Source organism: Balaenoptera physalus, assembly GCF_965194825.1.
Source record: "Balaenoptera physalus genome assembly, chromosome: 1".
Classification (NCBI taxonomy): Eukaryota; Metazoa; Chordata; class Mammalia; order Artiodactyla; family Balaenopteridae; genus Balaenoptera; species Balaenoptera physalus.
In genome coordinates, this window is record NC_138882.1 from 174880351 (window position 1) to 174903627 (window position 23277).

The following is a 23277-nucleotide window of genomic DNA, read 5'->3' on the forward strand; positions in this document are numbered from 1 at the left end:
TCATTCTAGCAAGAATGTGCTTTGTGGCTTGGAATGACAATATGGAGGTAGTGTCAGATTGCTTTTATGTTTCTTTGGCTGCAAATTCTCCTTGCATTCCAGGGTTGAAAGTACGGAACTCTTTTCTTTTTCTAAAAAACAAGACATTGTGGAATGAGACCACTGGTATGTTGTTTTTCAGGGAGAGCTTGAATGTTTCAGCTTTCCACTTGTTCCCTGAAATGTAGATTTGAAGGATTATAACCTAAAGCAAAGACTTTCAAAGTTGTAGGTCATAAAACATAAAATAACCTTTTCACCTCTTAGAAGAAGTTATGTCTCTATTATGAGTTGTTAGTAAGTTCAGGGCCCCTGAAAGATACCACATCTCATCATGGTTGTTCAGCGTACTTTTGGGGCTCCACTGAGGATGTAATTTCTTGTTTTTCGTGTTAATTGTAAACACATAGAAGGTCCTTCTAACTCCCAATCTGTTTTCCAGAAGCACTTTTACAAGGTGCTTTTTACAGAGCAGCAAAGGGCTAAGGGCTATAGGCAAATGTATAGACATACTCTCCACTCTTCTAGGATTAGTTTTTTTTGTATCACACCTTTTTTTTTTTTTTCAAATATTTATTTATTTATTTGGTTGCACCGGGTCTTATTTATTTATTTATTTTTATATTTTTATATTTATTTTTGGCTGTGTTGGGTCTTTGTTTCTGTGCGAGGGCTTTCTCCAGTTGCGGCAAGCGGGGGCCACTCTTCATCGCGGTGCGCGGGCCTCTCACTATCGTGGCCTCTCTCGTTGCGGAGCACAGGCTCCAGACGCGCAGGCTCAGTAGCTGTGGCTCACGGGCCCAGCTGCTCCGCGGCATGTGGGATCCTCCCAGACCAGGGATCGAACCCGTGTCCCCTGCATTGGCAGGCAGATTCTCAACCACTGCGCCACCAGGGAAGCCCCACACCTTTTGATTTTATTCATCCTGTTTTGAGTTTCATGTCAGTTCATTTTGCCAAGAAGACTCTATTAGTTATAGAGCACATGCAGGCTGCCCAGGCTCTGGAGGGTATGTCTCTGTCTCCAGGAGCAAGCTCTGCATGTAGCCTGAACCATCTTAGAGGTGTGGGTGTGTGTGTTTGGGAGGTGGGAAATACAATCTTTAGTAGCCAGTTTTTCTGACCATGTATGTCACTTTTAGGCACTAGTGACTTGGTTTCTTTGCTCTCAGGTAAATATGCCGAGGACATTTTTGGAGAGCTCTTCACTCAGGCAAATACTTTTGCCTCTCGAGTAAGCTCCCTTGCTGAGAGGGTCGACCGCCTACAAGTTAAAGTCACTCAGCTGGATCCCAAGGAAGAAGAAGGTAAGGAAGCTGAGCTCAGCATTTGCAGGCTCTGCTGAGCAGTTGCTTAGAATTTTTTTTTTCCTGATTTATAAAAAAGTGAGGGGAGAAATCACAGAGACCTATGGAGTTCTGCTTTGAAACGACACAAGCCTGGGTGATGTAAAGAAACCTTTTAATCTCTACCACACCTCCACACACTCCCTTTCTCCCGTTCCCCCAATTCCCTCTTTCTCAAATTCCCCTTCCCCCCAATCGTATTTTGCTACCATAAAAGTACTTGGAAGATTCATTCCTCCTAAGGAGGGGCCTGCTAGATCTGGCCACATAGTAAACCTTTGTGTTGCCTCATTTTGTTCAGTCATGAAATGGCTGGGCTGCTGACAGCCTTGTGGGGCTTCCCCAGAGGGGGAGGAAAAAAAAAAAACCTGGCTGCAGACAGCCGCAGCCAAGAAATGCAGCAGCTGAGGCCTCTCCGACTGGTGTGACTCAGTGTTTGCTCAAATAGCCTGTCATCCATTTTCTAATGCCTTCCATCTTCTTTCAGTGTCACTACAAGGAATCAACACCCGAAAGGCCTTCAGAAGCTCTACTGTTCAAGACCAGAAGCTTTTTGACAGAAACTCTCTCCCCATACCTGTCTTGGAAACATACAACACCTGTGATACTCCTCCACCTCTCAACAATCTGACCCCTTACAGGTAACCTGGCTAGCTTCTACCTTTTTCAGCCTGTGGTTAACAACACTAGATTGTGTTTTTATTTAAAGATGTTGTTTACATCAGAGGATTGTATCAAAAAGCATACTACGTACCCCAGAGTTGCTTGTGGCAGCAGAATGTAACGTTTACCATATAAACAGTTGCCACTTATTATTGTTTGGTTTCTTAAACTCATAGTGAATATAATATATATTGAAAGTTTGCTATAGCATTGCATGCTGCAGAATTTACTTTGGTATAAGCCAGGTCCATCTTGGATTCCATCCAAGGAATTTAGTTATTATAGAACCAAAAGGACTTTGTTACAAGGCAGTCCTGTAGCATGCATCCCAGGGGCAACATTCTAGCAAGGCTCCCACTTACTCTGAAACCACTAGATTACCAGATGTTTGGGCGTGTTAGTGGGGCCAGCCTTGTGGACTGGCTGCTCTGGGCCCTGAGGGTCCTTCCAGAGCTTAAGGAGTAATTGGCATTCTTCCAAATGAGTGTCGTTCACTTCGTTTTGAACATCCTTTCATCATTCCCCTCTGAAAGGACCTACAGTGCTGTGGCTGGACTTGAAAAAGGTAGTCTTATAGACAACTTAAAGCCCCTCCCCTCTAGTGGTTTCTAGTGTTATCGTGCAAAAAATTTCCAAGCAGGGGCAGAAAGCGAATATTTATCTTGCTCACATCCATAAATATCTTTGGAACAGGTAAAAGTAATTACAGATAGCTGGAGGCAGATGTCTTCTGTGAGACATGGGTGTACTGCAAAGTAGAATATGTGTGTGAAATTCAAGGATGCCCACCTGAGCCACAGAGCCAGGATAGGAGCATGGTCGCTTCTCACACAGATACAGAGGAAGTACATGGCATCTATCCTATTATTGTTACTGTGTGAAATTATGTTTGCCCCTTGGCTCTCAAAGGGGCCAGCTAACATAGCAGGGCATAGATTTGACTCTGTAGCCTGCATCATTTAGCCTAGTTGGATCTGGGCAGAGGGGTTGTAGGGCAGGAAAAGACTACACACCTGATAATATTGAAGGGACTATGATAAGACAAGTTTATTTTTCAGTTAATGTAGAGTAGTTTCCTTTTAACATTCTCCTCTCAGTTTTCTGGATTTAGCCTAACAGAAGAGAGTGGTGGTGTGGCTAACTCAGAATAAGATTTAATATAAAAATTATTAGTGCTTGATTAGGAAATGGTTTCTGTGTGTTGTGATAGGATTGGAGGTTAGGAAAGAATTATCTTTCCAATTCTTTTTAGTTCAGAGTAGTGTTAAAATAAATATCCACCCCTAAGTGCATGCTTTCTGGAGAGTGGGAGGGACTTAGCCATGCCAAAGTGCAGGATTCCAAGCAGGGCCATTGAGTCTGGCAGATGACTCTTACATCGACACTCAGTAGCTCACTCTGTACCTCTTTCACAGCCACTAAGAGATGGTAATGAAATCTTGTGGTCATAAAACAGCTGGCCATCTTTTCTCACTGGGGCCCCCTTGTGGCTGGGGGGTGGGGGTGGATGCTGAGCTATTCTGGAAGGGAGCAAGTAGGTGGAGTGCTGTGGTTGTCTGTATTTACAGAAGAATAACAGCTGCACACATACACACATTCATGTGTGTATATGCATACATATGTACACATGTGAACCTGCACATGTGTGCACAGGTTTTGGGTGGGTAGAAAGCCACTAATGCTTCTTAGAGAGTCCTGGGCAATTGATGGTGGTAGGGGAACCAGTGACAGAAATCCCATCTGATGTGCCAAGATATCAGAATGTCCTCAGGGAGATGTCTGCGGCCATGGAGATCATTAGCCATAATCAGGATCCCTGCTGCTGTAGCCCATTCTTGCCCTGACCATGCAAATTCCTCTACCAGGAATTGAAAGTAAGGCTAAGGTCTTAAAAAGCCAGATAAGTAAAGAGGTGCCATGCCATTCAGGGGCTTTGGAACGCTGGTATGGGAGAGGAAATATGCAATCAATTTGAATGACTTCTTGATTCCTCAGTGTAAAAACTGCTAACTGGTAGGTGTTTGGAATATTGGATTTGGTTGGGAGCTCATCTGTCTACTGACAGCTACTTGTCTTCATTTCTGTCCAAGGGACGATGGGAAAGAGGCACTCAAATTCTACACAGACCCTTCGTACTTCTTTGATCTTTGGAAGGAGAAGATGCTGCAGGACACCAAGGATATCATGAAAGAGAAGAGAAAGCATAGGGTGAGGGGAAAGGGGCCTCTGTTCTACACATCAGTAGGCACGATTGTGGAGGGGGGATAAAAAGGAAGCCAGTCTTATGTTAAGTAATCATTCTGAGTGGCTGCTTGCGTGGATGCCAGGTGAGACTCTTAAAAAAAAAATGTGTCCACTCCAAGCACAACCAAGATGAAAGTATAAATCACACCAAAAATGTGTTTGTTCCTCCCGGTGCTATTAACAATTGAGTATATTCAGGCTGAGTTTTAGAAATTGACTTTTCTATTCACCATTTATTTCTCTTGCAATTTGCACCTGACTCTGCTGGACACTCAAGCTAGGCTAGTTCCCTTCCCTGCCAGTTTTGCAGCTCATTTCTCAGAGATCAGCACAAGGCTCCACAGTGTTTGATTTGCAACAGGAGCGGTTTAACACCTTGACTACTGGTTGGGTGGGGCAGTGGTGGGGGCATAGGTCTAGTTTTGGTAGATGCTCCCCTCCCCTTAGGCTGCCAGTGATGTGTGTAAGCATATGACCTACCAGTTGCAACCTCATAATCCCATTAGCATGGCTGCCGGGAGGCCCAAGAGAGCGCCAGGGGCTAGTGCAGCTGCACAGGCAGAAGAATTCTTCATTGGTTGTTTTGGTTTGTTTTTTAACTGTTTCCTTATATCTGTCCCATATATCTACAGCTATCATTATTTCTCTTCTCTCTTGACTGACCTTTGCGGCATAACAAATAATAAATAGCTATTTACTAACTTCCTAACAATTAGAGCTTCTCAAAAACATGAATGAATTACCCAAAGAGGTAGTGGGGTAGAAGTGTTTGAGTATGGGATTGAGGAAATGTGTTTGAGCCCAGGAGGTGGTTTGGATTAGATGACCTCTAGGTCATTCTAAACCCAGCAGTTCTATAAATTCTATAGTTACTGTATGTTGTCTAGGCAAATCTTCTCTTGGGTATATATCCATGAAGCTGGGTGGAATTTTAATGAAGAACTTTGGGAAATGTTTATTAAGGCTTTTCTGGTTTTTTTCATTGTAGAAAGAGAAGAAAGATAATCCAAATCGAGGAAATGTAAACCCACGTAAAATCAAGACACGTAAGGAAGAGTGGGAGAAAATGAAGATGGGTCAAGAATTTGTAGAATCCAAAGAAAAGCTGGGGCCTTCTGGGTAGGTGATACTTCTGTCCTCTTGGTAGCATTCTTTGAAGGGGCTGGGCACCTGGGGGCAACAGTCTGACAGCTCTGGTGTGACACCTTTCATACCCCCTGAAGTCTTGCTGTGTGGCTTAAATCAATACCACTGTTAATCAGCTACTTTAAAGTGCCTCCATCTGGTGATTAAAATTTGCTAAAAAAATCAAGAGACTTGGCAGTTTAAATGAGGTGACGAGAGTGGTCTGGAAAATAAAGCCTATGGCTTCTAGTGCCCTTGCTCTGCCAGATGCTGGTATGTCTGAGGGACTCAAAGGAAAGACTAGAAAGGGAAGAAAAGTGGCTTTGGGAGGCCTTTGCCTCCAGAGCATTGTTTTGAAGGTTGTGGCTAAAGAGCTGGTCATTTCATGGGAGTGGGGAGGGCCAGGCAGAGAATTTGTGCACATCACCAAAGCAACTTTTCAGTCAGCCTTTGTCAGTCTCAGGAGAGAGGCTGGCCAAGGGACTGAAAGCAGACCTTAGAGACAGTGTGGGAAAGGTCGCGTGGCCAATATTGAGGCTATATATTTCCGTGAAGAAATGGTAGATGTCAGTCTGACCCCATTTCCCAATACCAAATCACACTAGAGGTTTAAAAGGAAAAAAATGGTTTTAAAGCTTGGTTTGATGCTTATCCTGGTGTCCGACCTGTGTGACATTCAAAGCCAAGTCACCACGATTGCTTGGCATAAATGTCGCCCTGGTTTTTCCCCTAAATACCTTGCATCCTGGCTGTCAGAGAACCATGCCAGCCCATGCCGGTGTCTAGGAATGATAAAAGGGAAGAGTTGAGTTGTTCTTGCTTTTAGGAATAATTCTACCATGAAAATCTTGACTTTTAGAAATCTTGACACTTCTGACACTTGTTCTTCCTAGATTAAGAGGTTTGTTTTAAAGAGTGATGAGGATGGTGAGGGGAAAAATGAGCCTTTCTTTCTACAGGGGAATCAGCCCTGAGGGTACCTCCATTATCTTCACCACCCAATAAAAAGGGGCCATTTTGTTCCGTGGTCCCTCCTGTTCAGACAGGCCCTTGTTGTATGAAGGTTCAGTGACTCTAAGGCCAGAAGCATGTTCAGGATGCCGACCAACTGTGTGTGTGTGTGTGTGTGTGTGTGTGTGTGTGTGTGTGTGTGTGTGTATTGGGGTGGTGAAAATAAGGACTTTGCCTCCCGTTTTCCTGTTGTCCAAGAGGTTTGGGATCAGGCTGCATGGCTGCTCTACCTGGACATGCTTGTTGGTGAGCCTGTAAAGAGATATGCCAGGTCTGCAGGGCTTCAGGCCTTGGGGACTTTCCACATCAGAGCATCATTTGATTCAGTTAGTTCCCTCCAACTCTGTTCTCCCTGGGGTCTGCTTTAGATGAGTTCCTTCTAACCCAACAGTGGTGGAAAGAAGCGGGAGGTGGAGCAGAACAGACCACATTTTGTTAGCTGCTGCTTGGTGCGTTCATGCTTGTTTAGAAGTTTGTTGCTGTTCACCCAGAGCAAATTCACCCAAGGCCCAGTGCTATGAGGGACAGGTTTCGTGAGGCAAGCCCTAGCACCCCACTTTAATCAGCAGCTCGTTTTGTTAGATAAGAGACCACGTCTAACTACCACACAGCAACTTGCATTTGTCCTCAGCTTGGTTTTGCAATCAGATGCCTCCTTGGCCTTTGAGCACCCCAGAGGCTTGCCGCCCTCAAAACCAGGCTGTGTGCCAGTCACGTGCATGCAGCTCACTAGCCTTGGGGCTTGGCTTTGCCCTTTGCCGCAAGACAGACTTTGGGATTTGGGTCTGGGCTGCTCCTAACATTTGGGAGAGAATTTCAAAGAACTGCTAGGTTTGACAAGGCCAACATTGGGGAAGGAACAGCATGGTTTTGATAATCTGGGTTCAGTCCCATTTCTACAGACAATCCAACAGAAATATCTGGGAGAGGGGAGGGATAAATTGGGAGATTCCGATGGACATATACACACTACTAAGTATAAAATATATAACTAATAAGGACCTACTGTATATAGCACAGGGAACTCTACTCAGTACTCTGTAATGACCTATATCGGAAAAGAATCTAAAAAAGAGTGGATATATGTATATGTATAGCTGATTCACTTTGCTGTACACCTGAAACTAACACAGCATTGTAAATCAACTATACTCCAATAAAAAATTTTTTTAAATAAAACAATTACAACTACAGCAAGTTGGGGAAAAACAAAAGAAATAGCTGGGAGTTTTTTGTTTGTTTGTTTGTTTAAATTTATTTATTTATTTATTTTTGGCCACGTTGGGTCTTTGTTGCTATGCACAGGCTTTCTCTAGTTGTGGCGAGCGGGGGCTACTCTTCGTTGCAGTGTGCATGCTTCTCATTGTGGTGGCTTCTGTTGCTGCGGAGCACGGGCTCTAGACGCACGAGCTTCAGTAGTTGTGGCACGCAGGCTCAGTAGTTGTGGCTCGCGGGCTTAGTTGCTCCACGGCATGTGGAATCTTCCCGGACCAGGGCTCGAACCCGTGTCCCCTGCATTGGCAGGCGGATTCTTGACCCCTGAGCTACCAGGGAAGTCCTGGGAGATATTTAACAATAGAATATTTAGTCCTAAAATAAAATTTCAGTACAACAGAAACTATATGAGAAATATACTAATTTTATTTCTCCCTAACAGCTTTTGTATCAGATGCATTTTTATGGGGTCTTTTAAGAAAACAAGAGAGTACCACTCAGACTTTAAATGACAGTTTTGGCATTGGGTTCATTGTCAGGTATCCACCCGCCTTGGTGTACCAGAATGGCAGCGTTGGGTCTGTTGAAAACGTGGATGCAAGCAACTACCCGCCACCACCACAGTCAGACTCCACTTCTCCGCCTTCTCCTTCCTTCTCTGAGGACAGCTTGCCTCCCCCACCAGCAGAATTCAGGTAAACGGTGATACCTCTTCCCTCTACTCTGGGTGGTTAAATGCTCAAGAACAAAGTAAGAGTTCTAAATCCAGGCCAGGACCACTAAAGTGATTCCAGACAAGTGTGTCTAGATAATAGAAATAATTAGTATTTATTGTTTGTAAAGTGCCAGGCATTATGCCAAACACTATATATGTTACTTAATCCCCACAAGAGTCCTCTTGAGATAGGTACCCATTTTACAGATGAGTAAACAGTGAAGCACAGAGAGGTCGATAAACTTACCTAAGATCACACAGCCAGTAAGAGGCAGAGTCATGATTGGAAAGCAGGTCAGTCATGATTGGAAAGCAGGTCAGGCTTTCTTTCCAGAGCCTGTGTTCTTAACTACTAGCTACACCTGAGCAGATAGAAGTCACCAACTTATCTCTTGTTTTTTTACTTGGCTCTGACTCAGCATGACATAAAGTGGTATAATCCGCTGTCCATAAAATATTGAACAGCCTCCTTCCCCAGTTATCTAGGAACCTAGCAGATAGTCACCCTTTTCTCCTGTCACCTCTGGTCCATTTCACCGTGGATAAAATCTCCAGAAAGAAGGAAACAAAACAAAAAGAGATGAAACTTAGAATCTGACCATTTTGGTATTTGTCAGTGTCCCTGGCAGAGGTGTATAGAGGAAGAGTTAGCAAGTAATGGCTGAAAGGGGAAGAGATGTGAGGAGTGTTAGATTTCAGTGTTTCCTCATAGTTACTTTTCTTTCTGATGCCTGACAAGTGAGAGCTTTGAAAAGTATGCTTGTCTCCTTGGACACTGTTTAATCAGAGATTGGGTATGTTGAGGACCCCTCAGATGGAGACCTAAAGCAGTGCTGTCACCCCCCACCGCCCGCCCCATTCTTGGCGCTTGAAACCACTAATCCCAAGTCTCCTTCTGCCTCCTAAATCACTTCCTGCTGGTTGCCGTGTCGGATGCAGCTAAGGCTCGAAGGTCTGTGGAAAATTCCAAGATGGATGCTTTTCTAAGGAGTAGCTATTAGTGTAGGGCAGATAAAAAGGTGGAAAAAGAATCCCTTCATTCTCACACATGGCCTGAGACCTTGCAGCCTCAGTCAAGTATGCCTGACCCAGGAGAGGTGCACCTTAATTCTCTCTAAACCCGGGTCAAGTCTGGCAGCACATTCATTTCCCATCTCTGCTGGCCCTCAGGCCCTCATTCTCTCTCAAGTTTTTCCACATGAGCACTGAAGGTACATTCACCTAAATCTGTACCCCGCTCAGGTTCGGTCAGCTTGGCTTGGATTTCCTGCCCTCATAAGATCTGGTGAATGTTAATAGCCTGTGGAGCAGAGCCTGTGGGTAGTGGTGTTTGAATTTTTATTCCAGTTCTTTCTTGCGTGCCTTCTTAGTCCTGGCTCCAGGATTGAACTGACCCTTCTTCTTAGAAGGGTACCTTCCCTTGGAGAGCTGAAAAGTTTGAGGGGGACCTAAGAGATGATCTTGGCCAGCCCTTACCTGTTGGAGAAATCCTAAGTCCACTTTTTTCATGTAGTTTTTCTCAATTTCTGCTTATACTCCTCTGCTAATGGGATGCTCATTACCTTAAAAGGGTGCCCATTCCATTGTTGGTCTGTTCTGACCATCCCCGGGTTCTTCTTTCTGTTTGAGCCAAAATGAAATGATACTGTCAACCAAAATGAACCTAGGCTTATAGATAAGCTTAACTAAAGGTGGAGGTTTGCATCCTGAGAGTAATGGTGGGTCTTTTTTTGCTTTGTCCTTTTAGCTACCCAGCAGACAATAACCAAAGAGGGTCTGGCTTAGCTGGACCCAAAAGATCCAGTGTGGTCAGCCCAAGCCATCCACCACCAGCTCCTCCTCTGGGCTCTCCTCCAGGCCCCAAACCTGGGTTTGCTCCACCACCTGCCCCTCCGCCTCCACCTCCGATGATGAGCACTCCACCCCCACCACCGCTTGGAGGATTTGGGTCTCCAGGGACCCCACCACCACCTTCACCCCCATCTTTCCCACCTCACCCCGATTTTGCTGCCCCTCCACCTCCTCCCCCACCGCCAGCAGCTGACTACTCACCTCTGCCACCACCTCCCTTGTCCCAACCAGCAGGAGGAGCACCTCCGCCTCCCCCGCCTCCCCCTCCTCCGGGGCCCCCTCCTCCCCCTTTCAGTGGTGCAGATGGCCAGCCTGCTGCACCTTCGCCACTTTCTGACACCACCAAGCCCAAGTCCTCCTTGCCTCCTGTGAGCGATGCCCGCAGCGACTTGCTTTCAGCCATCCGTCAAGGTAAAATCCCAGTGGTGGGTCCGGGATCATGAGGCCTTGTCTTTCTGCAGCTGGGAGACTGATGGGAGGGTGGACAAGGGGTTCTGTGGCCTTCCAAGGGAATAGCTTTCGTTGGGTGGGGAGAGATTAAGACCTCAGATCAGCGTGAAGAAAGGCTTCACTCTAAAAATACAGAGGTTTATATTTCTTTCCACCTTGGTTTAAAGTAAAGACTTCTTAACCTGGGATCTTTGAACTCCTTGGAAATGTATGCTTTGTGTATGTTTGCATCCATTTTGTGCCCCAGAGAAAAACAAGAATCACTGTCTTAGAAGGTACTTCCTCAGCCGGACTCAGACACTCCTTGTCCTCCACTTTTTTGCCTTCCATACCCTTCCTCCCTACTCTCCCCCGCTTCCCACCCCCTTCCTTCTCCCCTTTTTCTCCTATCCCCTTCCCTTCCTTTCACCCTACCTTCCTCCCCTCCCTCATCATCATCTCACCATCATGGGGCATTTATTCTCTTTCTGTCAGAGGCCGGTTCTGGTCCCAAGGGACTGGAGTGGTTTCTTCTGTCTGATCTTCAAGGAACTGAAGGGTTGTCTAGTGGAGACAACCTAAGGCAGCTGAGCTTCATGAAAATCAATGACTTGGGCAGACTGAGTGCCCACTAGGCGGGGATTGGTGGCCACTCCCCACTCAGTCTTGGGAGAAGTACCATCCTCACCAGCCTGAGAAACTGGGAAGCGTGGAAACTGGGAAGAATGGCAGGCTCCTTTCAGACACACCTATAGCACTGGGGCCACAATTTCATAAAACCTGTCTTTACTTCTTGTCCTGAGGATCTTGCTTTCCCAGAGGGTCCTTCTTTTTCACTGTCTTTTCCAATACCCACCACCACCAGGGGCTGCTCCCTCTTCCACAGTCCTGGATGGATTCGGAGACTGACGCACCTCTTAACCCTTCTCTCTCTCCCACCAGGCTTTCAGCTGCGCAGGGTTGAGGAGCAGCGGGAACAAGAAAAGCGGGATGTTGTGGGCAACGACGTGGCCACTATCCTGTCACGTCGCATTGCTGTGGAGTACAGCGACTCAGAAGATGACTCCTCTGAGTTTGATGAGGACGAGTGGTCGGATTAACTCTTCTGCCTGCTACCCACTTCCTTTTTTTTCCTTCCTACCTGCCTCCTTTGATGCCTACTCCGACAGTCCCAAGGGGAAAAAAGGGAGGAAAAAAAGAATCTCAAGGGGCCAGAGCCTTCCCTGAAGCAACCAAAGATATATCCAAGTGCTTCCTCCAAATCAACATGTATTTCCCATCTCCCCGAGGTCAGGCCCCGTGGGGCTCCTGAGGTTCGTAGCTGAGATGTTCCCTCTTCCCTTCAAATGACTGTTGCATATTGAAGAGAAGGGAAAACCCCAAAGCAGATCCCTTTGATTGGGTTTAAATTGGAGTTGGTGCCTTCCCCTAGGAGCCATATTCTGTGGTCTTCTTCTAGAATCCTTGCCCTCAGCTACTTTGAATAATGCCAGCCATCTTCTGGTCTTAAAGCCTGGCTGGACACAGCTGGCCCCTTTCCCATGCACTGAGAGGGCGGAGCAGCCGCATACCCAGTGCCTCCCCCTTATGCCCTCATCAGCAGGGTGAGGCTGCCTTTTGCTAAGCCATCTCTATGTCTGGATGCCCTTTATTCCAGGAGCCATCAAGCCCCTAAAGAAATGTCTTACCCCTCTGCTCAGAAACAATGCCTTTCTGGAGGCAGGGGTGGTTCCCTCCCTCCCAGGGTCCCTCTCCTGAACGTGGTGTTCCACGTCCCTTAAATGCCCCTCCCTCACCACCAGGTGCCCCCAAGCACCACAGCCCGGTTCTAACCTCTAATACTCATGACCAAACTAGCCCTGACACACAGGGATCTGGGCCTCTTCTGGCTCTCGGGAGCCAAGCTTAGAGACTTGTAACTGCAGGACTGGAAAAAGGTGGAACTCCTTGGGTTGAATGATGCTGAATGAAGCCTAGAGATGGGAAGTGACTTGCTCCAGGTCACACAGTTGGATGATGACAGAGCTAGAGCCCAGAGTTCCTGATTCCAAGTCACCTGTGCTTTCTGGGACCAAATGGTGGGCACTTGCTGGAGCCCAGGCAGAGCAGTTCTTGGCTCTGTGCTACTCCAGACCTCACCAGAGGTGGGGGTCCCAGTTGAAGGGCTCAGGGCCTGTGCCAGGCCTATCAGTGCTGCTCAGACCCTCATGGCCTCTCTTGTAATTGTTTGCTCCCCCTTTCCTATCACCAGCCAAGCACCTGGCCTTGAGAGCTGCCCTTTTGGGGGACCAGAGGTAGTGAGAGAAGGAAGCGGGTAGGCAGCGTGACAGGTGCTGCTTTCAATTCCTCTGCAACTCCTCCCCCTTTTATTTCCCCAGTTTAAGCATAGGTCCTTCCAACTGTAGAAACTTCAGTCCCTCAGGCTGGCAGCCACTGCAGGTAGCTGCCCCGGGTGGGGGGTGGTGCGGGAGGCCGTGAGGAGGGTCGCAAGGCAGAAGGACTCTGGGTCTTGTTTCCAGCTCCCCTCCTCACTGCACAGTGACGTTCCCTCCCTCACTCCCCCTTTTTCCCAGAGCTAATACACAGGTGCTATTATTCAGGAAAAAACTGGTCAACTTTGGCCAACAGTGAGGTTTCTTCTCTTCTGCCCTAACGATTGTGTAGCCTCTTGTACTGAAACTGGCTTCTGGCTTCCCGAGCCCTGAAACAAAGAGAAACAGGATCTGTCTCTACCCAGCACAGCAAATGGTTATAGTAATTGCCAAAGCCCTCATCAACCTCTCCGGCTTAAGGAGAGGGTGTAATCGTGGGTACTGCCGCTGTGCCCTGGCTGAATGCTGCCCCTCAGCCTTCCTTCTGTGAACTTGGGGCGTGGGGACTGAGTCTTTAGAGGCCAGCGTGCCCTCCTGCAGGGGCTGCTCCAGCGTGTGCTCTCCTTCCTCTCCCAGATCACGCGTCTCTGGCACAGGGCTGGCGTCAGGCCCCAGTGCTGAGCGAACCAGACGGTGTGCACCCCCTCCTTGCCTCCTGCTGTGCACTCTGGAAGCTGAAGGTGCTTTCTTCAGAACTCTAAAATGGCTGTCGAAGGTGCCCCTGGCTGCAGCCCAGCAGTGACCAAAGTGGCAGGAGGAGGGCAGTGGTTCTCCCAAATAGGAGTCCTGGGGCCTGGCTAGGCCAGGGTTTGGGCCTAATGGCTTTGACTAAATTACCCCCATCCCCCTCCTTTCCGGAGAAGGGGGAGCCAGCACTACTCACTATCATTCTTCTCTGACCTTGAAGGGGGCGGTGTTGGCCTGGCTTCTGGAATGGACGGAGTCTGCCTTGGAAAGGGCTGGGGGCAGGAGGAGGTGGGGAGGGCCACTGCATGCAGAAGGTAGGATTAGATCATTAGCTCAGTGACCTCCTAGGGTTTCGATATGCTGTGTTCTCATCCTACAGCTGGTTTGGTAATGATCTGAAAGTCCCGGAGAGCAACAGCACAGCTCTGCCCGATGCTCTCATTAAAATCTATGCAGCCAAGCTCGGCGCTTTGTAGCAGCCGGCCTTGCGAAGCCTCCTCAGCTCGGGGGGCTGGGGACCCAGTCAGCCGAGAGGCCCTCTGGGCTCTACTTAATGCATATGTGCACCAAAAAAAAAAAAAAAAAAGCTTCTTTAAACCCAGAGCCCTTTAAGATGATAAAGGACCCTGTGCAGGTAATTGTGTATCTTTGGAATCCTGTAATTGTAGAATGCAAACTTTAGTGATTATTTAAACTGGGCTGAGGCTGGTAAGAGTATGGAGCAATGGCCCCTAAGGACTCTAAGGGCTGAAGCCAAGGAGCCGCCTCCCTTCCCCATTCTGCCCAGCCCAGGGGACCTGCCCCCATTCCTGTGGCCCAGGGGCCCAGCTTCCACTTGGCAGTGTCAGAAGTGAGTTGTGACTCTGCCTTGGTTGTGAGATGAGTACATTCCAAAGGAGCAGCCACGGGGAGGGGGCAGGCTCAGCGATCCCTTGGAGGCTCAGAGCAGCTGGCCCAAGCTCCAGCTCGCCTCCAACGGAAGCTCAAGCGCCCTCAGAAACGACCCTGGCCAATGTCACTGCAGAGCTGAGGCGGTGTTGTCAGGGCTAATGTGAAATCTCTTCCCGTGGCGCCGATCCTCCGGCTCGGCAGCGCCAGCTCGGACAGATTGAGGTCTCTGTGGCTTTGGTGACCCTGCTTAAGCATTCCCACCGTGTCCCAGCTCTGCTTTCAGCCTGCCGCCCCCTGCAACCCCCCTCACCTGACCTCAGGGCTTGAGGAGGGGGGCAGTGCCCCCAAGGCCAGGGGCTTTTGCTCAGGAGAGAGGTCAGGCTTCCTGGGGGCTTTGAGCTCTACCGGGGTTCAGCTGACCTGGGACCAGGTGTCACCCAGAGATGCGCCTCATCCTGTGCCTCAGGAAGGGCTAGGGAACAATTTTGTTATTGTATTAACTTTACTCACTTAACTCACTTGAGAAACTAACCAATTTTTACTTTCTGTCTAGAATGATGTATGTGTAGGAGAGTGAGCCGTCATGCTCCCGAAGTGCCTTGTTTTCTCTGATATAAATATATTTATAAGGATCTGGTCCAGTGGGTTCTTGGGTGTGTTTGCCACATCAAGATTTTAGGGACTGGGCTTGTTACGTAGTGGGGTTACAGTCTGAAAATGAGTCCCCTTCCCCTGAAGATGGGAAAGGAGCTTGAGATGGAGCTCTGAGCTCTAACCTTCAGGGGTTAAGCCAGACCCTTGAAGTGACCCTTTCCTTGTCACCCTATTCCTCTCAGGTCCTTAGAAGGAGGTCTAGTTTTTCAAAGCCCCGTGCCTCCAAGCCTGGTCCTACTTGAGTCCCTGCCAGGCTCATGTGTGTACCACATTAGCACCCCAGTGACCTGAAGATTCTGTGTAATTGTTTTATGTATACATGCGAATGCATAAATGCCAACATCTTAAATAATTTGATAAAGTCTTTGTAACCACGCAGCCACCTCTGGGGTGTGTGTGTGTGCACGTATATGTGTGTAATGGGAGAAGCATTTATAAGGGCGCGACTGATAGCCACAGGTGGTGGCCAGAGCTCCAGAGGGAGGTCAGTGTGGGTGGGCTTGGAGGGCGGGAGGCCTCTGGGTCTGGATGGTGCACCCTGTGCGGGAGGAGGAGAGGGTGAAGGCCGGAAACCATTTTGGGTTAGGGCGAGACCCAATTGGGGGACCTAGAGGCCCTCAGCTGGCTGAGAGGGGTGTGCTGGGGCCAGGGAGACTCCTTGCATCAGGCAGGAGAGGAGCACAGGCTGAATGCTGATGCTGCCTCCCAACATCTGGCCGGCATCTTGTCTGCCTCTCAGACCCAAGCAACTTACCTTAAATAGAATGATTTACAATGGAATCTGATAAAAGGTTTAGGGTGCTGCACGCCCCTTCTCCTGCCTGGGAAGGTGAGGGAGCTGGGTTTATATTCTGACCCCAAAAAATGACCTACCCAGGAAGCAACGGTTGTTTCGAGCCCAGCTGCTGCTGGTGACTGTCCCTGGGGGTAATTTATGAGTAGACACCCAGTTCTGGGCCCAGCAAACACAGTGGGGTGGCCCCGGGAGAGGGTTGGGAGCAGGGTTGGTGACTCGGCTGGTCACGCCTGCTGTTCAGAGAGAGTCACTCGCTGGCATCCCAGGAGAGGGGGCAGAAGTTTTGAATTGTCAGCAAGTGCTGCGCCAGCCACTCTGAGCTCATCGCTGGAGGTGGGGTGCAGGGGAGGGGGCGCGGGAGCCAGCTCGCCCCAGGCGGAGCCCCTCGCTCCACCCTCCTGCTCAGGCCTGTGTTTAGTCAGCACTTGGCTTCCCGAGGCCGGTGACTGACAGGCAGCCAGACGCCCGCCCTGGGAGAAGACAAAATGGTGGTGTCAGGAGCCGCCCTTGGTGGGGAATTGGAGGGAAGGAATGTGGTTCTGGGAAGAAGGAGGCCTGAGCTTGAATTCTGGCTCCTCCGCTTGGGAGCTTCAGCTCTTTGGGCTAATCCTGAGAAGAATGAGCATTTACTACTACCTGCCCAAGACTGCATACACTTTATTTCAACCTCATGAACCAAGGGTCTCCCATTTTACACATGAGAAAAAGATTCAGAGAGGTTGAGTTGCTTAAGATCACATAGCTGGCCAGGAGCAGAGCCATAGTTCGCACGTGGGTCTCTTGTGCTCTGTCCACAATGGAACTTAAACCGTTTTCAGAATCTCTCCACCTAGCATCATGGTCTTTGGTGTGAGGGGGTGTGCTAAAGGTTTTCTGTTACGGTCTACCCTACCCCCTGGTGCCCAGTTTTATAGGTGATGGTTATTTTTGCTCTTACTTTGAAATCAAGTGGGCTAGACTGAGGGCTCGGCTATCCTAGACTTAGAGTTAGAAGTACCCTGTGCCCTCAACTGCCTGGAACAAAGTGGGTTCCCTAGGTATGGGCTGGGGCTTCCGTCAGACATGCCTTCAGTATGTGCACACACCTGTTCAGATGGGTGCATCTATGCACACTCGGACATGGATACACGCAGAGACGTGCACACACTGCACACAGTCCTATCCTTGTGCAAACAAGGGCACAGATCAGCACACAGTTACAGGAACACACATAGGTGCAAGCAGACCTCACACAAAGTCCTCAGGAGCCACCCCTCCCTTCGTGCTGCCTCCGCCAGTTCCTCACTGCCCCCTCCTGGTCACCCAGTGGCCAGGGCAACCTGGCACCACTTCCTGTAAGTTCTGCTCTGGGGTGGTTGTCAGCTAGTTCCCTCCCAGATCATGAGGCTAGGAGCTGTTTCAGATGCTCCCCAAAGCCAGCCTTAGCCCCAGGAGAAGAGGTGTCTAGTGTGGGGTCTGAAGCTGGAAGACAAAAAAATAAGCCTTTCACACCCAAAAGAATCTCTTCATGGTAGAATTGTCAGTACCATGGTGGCAGGAGTCCTGCGGAGACACCTTCCCACCACAGCAGGCGGCCATCCCCACCCTTACCTGGGGAATTGTGCACACACCTGCTCACGCTCTGCATACATATTTAAAGAGGAGTAGATTTCCTGGCTGAGAAGTCAGAGGTCAGCTCTTCTAGCTCCCACCTTGCTGCTCCCTCTCTGGGCCTCAGCTTCTTCCACTATTGGATGAGAGGTTGACCAGGATGATGTATGCTGCCCGCCCCCCGCCACCATCCCCCCCCCCCCCCCGTATCTCACTATCTCGGAAACTAACCTCTCCCAGACGTGTTCCTGAGTAATGCACATCCATAAACATGACCCCATGGACTCCTCAGGCCAGTTGTGGAAGGATTACCAACACAAAGCTTTTTATTCCTATTTTATAGTTGAGGAAACAGAAGCACAGAGAGATACAGCAACTTGTCCAAAGTCACACAGCAAGTTGACAGCAGGCATGGAAATAGAAACCCTCTTCTTTCCAATGCCCCAGGCTGCCTACAAGAAAGTAGAACACCGTATGGGCTTGGGTCCAGAGCCAAGGAGACAGGAACTACAGAAGCAAAAGCCAGAACCTCTGCCCTGAAGGCTGGGGAGAACCCAGAGGAAGTACCAGGCTTAGGCGTTAGTTGAGTTCCACCTCTCCCCGCCACTGCCTATAGACGGCAGGAGCCTCAAGCTCCCTATTCCTCTGCAAAGCCAGTGGCTGGCTATGGGGGTTCTCCCTATTCTGTGGCTACTTGCTAGTTCATCAAGGTAGGCACACACCGGAGTGGTGTATGCGCGCATGCCTGGACTCCACAGGTGTGCACGCACAGATGTGGATGTATGTTCTTGCATGCCTACAGGTATACTTAGGTGTACATTCATAGGCATGTGTAACATGTAAATTTATGTGTTTGCAACCCTGTATACATGTGATACATTTGTGTGTTTAAGTGAAGTGTGTTTGGATGTATGTACGTAAATGGTCTGCATATCTGGCGGATGAATTTATGAACAGGCAAGATTTTGCTTGTATGCTTATTGCATTTGTTCATGAGTGTACTTGGGTGTGTGCAAATGTTCACATGCATTTGTGTGGAGAAGTGGGGTGGGGCATGTCCACCCACATGACTGGTAAGTGTGTGTAAAAGTGCATTCAGGGAAAGCTCAGGTGACTGGGTACACAGGAATCCTAGAGTGCCCTCCCATGAGAATACAATACCAGTGCCCCCCCAGCCCTGGTATAGGAGGTGCCCTGCCTGGCTCCAGCCAGGCCCTGAGCTCGTAGCACCCCACCCCCGCCTCGCACTCTATTCCCCAGACCCATCCTGCTTGGCCAATTTGCAGCCTCTCGCTCCCAGCTCCCGAGAAGGCCTGCAGCAAAGTCAAGGGGCTGGTGGCCAATTAGTGAGGGGGTTAATCAGGGATCTGGGGACCCCCGGGGGGCGGGAAGCCAAAGGCAGGCATTGGGGTTGGCAGGAGCATGAGCTGCCTGTCATGAGGCTGGGGGAGGGGAGGCTGAGCCAGCCGGATGGTGCTGGAAACCAAGGATCTGCCTGTGAATTCATGATTGCCGAGCACTCACAGTGAGGAGCCTGTGTGACTGTGTGTACACTGTGTGCAAAATACATGTACGTGCATTCAAGTCCCCGAACGTAGTCCTGTATGCAGAGGTATGGACATGATTATGGATGCCATCTGTATGCACGTGTGCAGTTTTGTGCCTGTGTATATGTGCGTGTGCAGTGGTATGCAGATGGGTCTGGCTATGTAAGCATGTCTGGACCTACGTGCACACATGTATATATAAGGGTAAGTGTGTCTGTGTGTATACATGTGTGTGCAAGGGCATTGCATACATTTAAGTATGTGCTTCTGCACATGTGAACATATGCACATGAAGTTGACATGATCTGTGTACATGTGTACCACGATATATCTGTGTGCACAGGTGTGCATACCAGTATGCAGATATATCTGGGTACACGTGCATGTCTGGATATGTGTGCATGTGTGTGTGTTCTCTGAGCAGCCAGAGACCTGGACCCCCACGTGTGTGCCTGTGTGCACGTGCCTGTGTTCGCCCAGGTCTCAGCATGTAGGGAGCTGGGGGATGGGGGGCTGATGGGCTCCAGGCTCCAGGAGAGAATCTGACAGACGAGACTTGCCGTAGCCCCCGGCCCCGGGAGCCTGTTTTCCACCCTGCAAAAGCTGTGAGCCCGTGAACTCATCTTATATTAATAGCTGCTGTCTCCTCACTTATTGCAGGGAGAGGCGGTCATGGCCCTGGCGGGGGCTGCCCCCCTGCTCTACACAGGACCTGGGAAGGAGGGGAGGACAGATGGGCCCCACCCTCACCCCAAGGCCTACCCCGGCAGAGAGGCAGGGTTCTGCGCCCCAGCCTTTGCCTCCCCCAAGCCAGGGAGCCCCCACTGCCCAGCTCACCCTCCCAGGCCTCTGCAACTGGGTGGGGTCAGGCATGGGGTTGGACAACTGGCAAAGGCAGAGAGGCTGGAAGGCTTGACTACTCCCCCCCAAAAAACACACACACAGGCACGCACGCGCACACACACAGGCATGTGGTGCTGGGCAGCCCCAGGCCGAGCACCAGATGAGTCGGAGGCTGAAAGAGACATAGAGGCTTCAGTTTGGGGGGGCAGACATGTCCCTTCTCTCAGGGACCCTCAGTTGGAGAGGGGACACAGCCTTTAGGGGCCCCCATTCCAACGAGGAAGGCAAGACTTCTCTATAAATATTTACTAAGGAGAAGCGTAGCAAGGTGTGTTGTATAAACTGCATCTTTACAGCCACAGGAGGGCTTAGCCAAGGAGGCTTCCTGGAGGAAACACAGAGCGGGGAGCACAGGGAAGACCTGAGGTGTATCTGAAGAATCCCAGGAGCAGGGAGAAGCCAGCTAGCCCCACCATGCACAGAGGCCCCACCCCAGGGACAGATTCAGACACCCTCAGGGTGGGCCCAGGACCCAAGGCAGAGACCGCAGATACAGGCTCCCAGAAATGTCTCAGGTCCACCACACAACCACACCCAGACAGACAGAGGAGGACTCACAGCGTGGGGGTCCATCACAGGCCCTCGCAGACATGAGGCTGGCCAGCATTCGGCCCTGCTGGGCCCTGGAGCCAGAAGCTAGGATGGGGAGGCAAAGGGCCAAGCCCACCCAGGGCAGGAGAGGCACCTGGCCCCTCTCCTTCTGGTCCTTGGTGGGTGCTCCTTGGGAGTGAGGCGGAGGCAGCAAGGAGGCCTGTTCCTACACCGCCCCTCCCAAAGGTCTACGGGTAGCCTGGAGAGCCCCAAATTTTCCCTAGCCCGGGGACAGAGCTCCCTGCCCTGGTTTCCTTGCTTGCTGTTTCTGAGCTACTCCTGAAACCCATTCCCTCACCTAGGAAAGAAACAGATTTGGAGTCAAATGGACCTGGGTTCAAATCTCAGCTCAACTCTTTTACTAACTATGTGACTTTAGGCAAATCAAATGTCACCTTCAGGAAGGCCTTTTGGGGGCACCCTCATTTAGAGATTACACACGCTCCCTGTGCCCCTTCTCTGTTTTTCTCTGAGGACTCATCACTCTCTGACATTACCATGTTTTAGCTTATCTCTTTATTACTGTCTCCCCTGGCTAGAATTTAAGCTGTCCACAAGGACAGCAGTGAATAAATGAAAACCCATTACTCTCAGAGCCTCAACTTTCTCTTCTGTAAAGTGGGGAGAGCAATAGTACCACCCAGTGGACCACGGTGATGTTGTGTGCGATGTTTGGCATAGAACAGGTGATTCCTGAGTGGGGGTCTTTTCCCAGGGACCTTCCAGGAAGGTGGGGAGAGAGCTAAGCCTCAGCCAGATCTGGTGGACCCTCCCCACTTTGTGCCTGGGCTGGAGCTATGTGTACCTAGGCCCAGGGCCACCCTCCACCAGCTCTGACCCAGCCCCTGTTGGCGTGTCCACTCCCCTTGGATTCCTGTGGCTACTACTGGGGAGGGGTCTTGAACACCAGGCAAAAATCTCTGGCCAGGGAAATGGAGAAAGACCTGAGTCCTAGCCTGGCACAGCTGTGTGAGTTTGAGCAAGTGGCTGTTCTTTGGGCCTCAGTCTCCCCATCTGTACAGTGGAGATGCTCTGAGGGCCCCACCTCCAGGCTTTGCCCACCCAGGAAGATGGGGCGTTTGGGTAGTTAGAGCTTCCTCTTCAGCCACACCCCAAACCTGCTCCCGCCCTTGCCTGTTGAACATGTCCTTTCTGGTTCCAAAACACCGAAATTCAGGGTCCTGAACACTTCCATCCTCAAATGCACACAAGGGCATGCGCACACACTTACCATCACTCACCTTTGCATAGCAAAAAAGCTCTTTCAGCTCCTGAATGAACAGACCCCATCCAGCCACCTCCCAAAATGTGGCTGCTGGCTGTGAGAGTGAACCCCAACACAAATCTGAGTCCAGAATGTCGTAAGCCCTAGGGTTGGGAAGGAAGGAGATGGGGGGGCATTGGCCAGCAGACAGTGCACAGGTTCTGGAAACAAGTGTTCCTGGTTTGAATCCTGGCTCTATCGTTTCCTAGCTGTATGGCCTTGAGCTGGCCACTGAATCTCCCTCGGCCTGTTTCCTCATCCGTAAAATGGAGAAGTTATTATTACCTGTGCCATGGGATGCTTGTTAGGCATAAATGTGGTAATGGATGTAGTACACTTAGCGCAGTGCCTAGCACGCAGCAAACACCTATGACTGGAAAGGGCTGTTGTTAAGAACACCTACATGCTTTGAGTATATACTTCATGCCAAAGCCCAGGCTCAAGCTCATGTGGGCAGGATGTAGGCATCTTCAACCCCAAAAGGGTCTAGAAACAGGGGTTCCAGTCCCCAGGGGGAGGTGGCGTTCTTGCCTGGCGGTGCCTGTGTCTGAGCAGGGGGACCCATCAGATTGGCATCCTGGGGTGGGAGGTGTCACCTGCCGGCCACATTCCACCTGGGTCTCCAGCTCCTCATATACCCCACAGGCCCCCAGGCCTGGCATAATCCTCCCATTCCAGGCTGTCCCCCATCAAGTCCCACTCCACCCCCTCCACACACACAGACAAATTTATCACAAAATCATTTTTTATTGAGGGTTGGGTCAGGGACAGGAATAGGGATTGCACTGGGGACCATACCCCAGTTGGCAGAGGGGTCTGGTGTTGGCTCACACCCTGCCTCCTCTAGGGCACCGCAGGGTGAGGCCTGGCCGCCAGGCTCTGGCTGTGGCGCTGGACACCAGGCTGGAGTGGAGTTGGGGTTGCTTGGCCTGGTCCCGGCTGCCAGCCGGGCTGCAGTTTCCCGAAAACGGCCACCAGAGGGCAGCCGGCCCCCAGCGCAGAGGAATTCTCGGTTTCTCAGGTGATGGTTTCTTAAAAAAATAAAAAACCAGAGGCTGGTGTGTTCCCCCTGAAAACCCGAGGGTGGCGGGCCCTGGGAGAAGGCTCTGGTTTCTATGATCTCTTTGATAAAAAACAAGCAAAAATAATAACAAAATACGTGGTTTCTCTCTCTCCCTTTCCCCCGTCTAGGAACTGAGGTCAGAAATGAGGGTGTTGGGGACTGGGAGTACCCTGGTATGGCCTGGATTTCAAGGTGTGGGTCTCTTTTTTTCCCCTTAACACCCATAAATAAATTCATAAATAAATAAATAATAAATAGATACTCTCTTTGTATGTGCACAT

The 23277-nt window shown here is 49.9% G+C and overlaps 1 protein-coding gene and 1 long non-coding RNA gene across 3 annotated transcripts in view; both read left to right on the plus strand.

The window, feature by feature from the left end:
• The window catches only part of WASF2 (WASP family member 2), a 70517-nt gene extending 54897 nt beyond the window's left edge, over positions 1-15620 (plus strand). For both annotated transcript variants that reach the window (XM_082440611.1, XM_082440610.1), the window contains 7 exons: positions 1212-1346; positions 1873-2026; positions 4139-4256; positions 5281-5411; positions 8183-8338; positions 10106-10620; positions 11581-15620. In XM_082440611.1, coding sequence (XP_082296737.1) covers positions 1212-1346; positions 1873-2026; positions 4139-4256; positions 5281-5411; positions 8183-8338; positions 10106-10620; positions 11581-11738 — 1367 coding nt within the window. In that variant the 3' untranslated portion in view covers positions 11739-15620. The remainder of the gene's footprint in view (positions 1-1211; positions 1347-1872; positions 2027-4138; positions 4257-5280; positions 5412-8182; positions 8339-10105; positions 10621-11580) is intronic.
• A 7221-nt stretch (positions 15621-22841) lies between these two features.
• On the plus strand, positions 22842-23255 carry LOC309650368. Its single transcript, XR_014257544.1, has 2 exons — positions 22842-22954; positions 23125-23255. It is a non-coding gene; the product is annotated as an uncharacterized lncRNA (long non-coding RNA).
• The last annotated feature ends 22 nt before the right edge of the window (positions 23256-23277 follow it).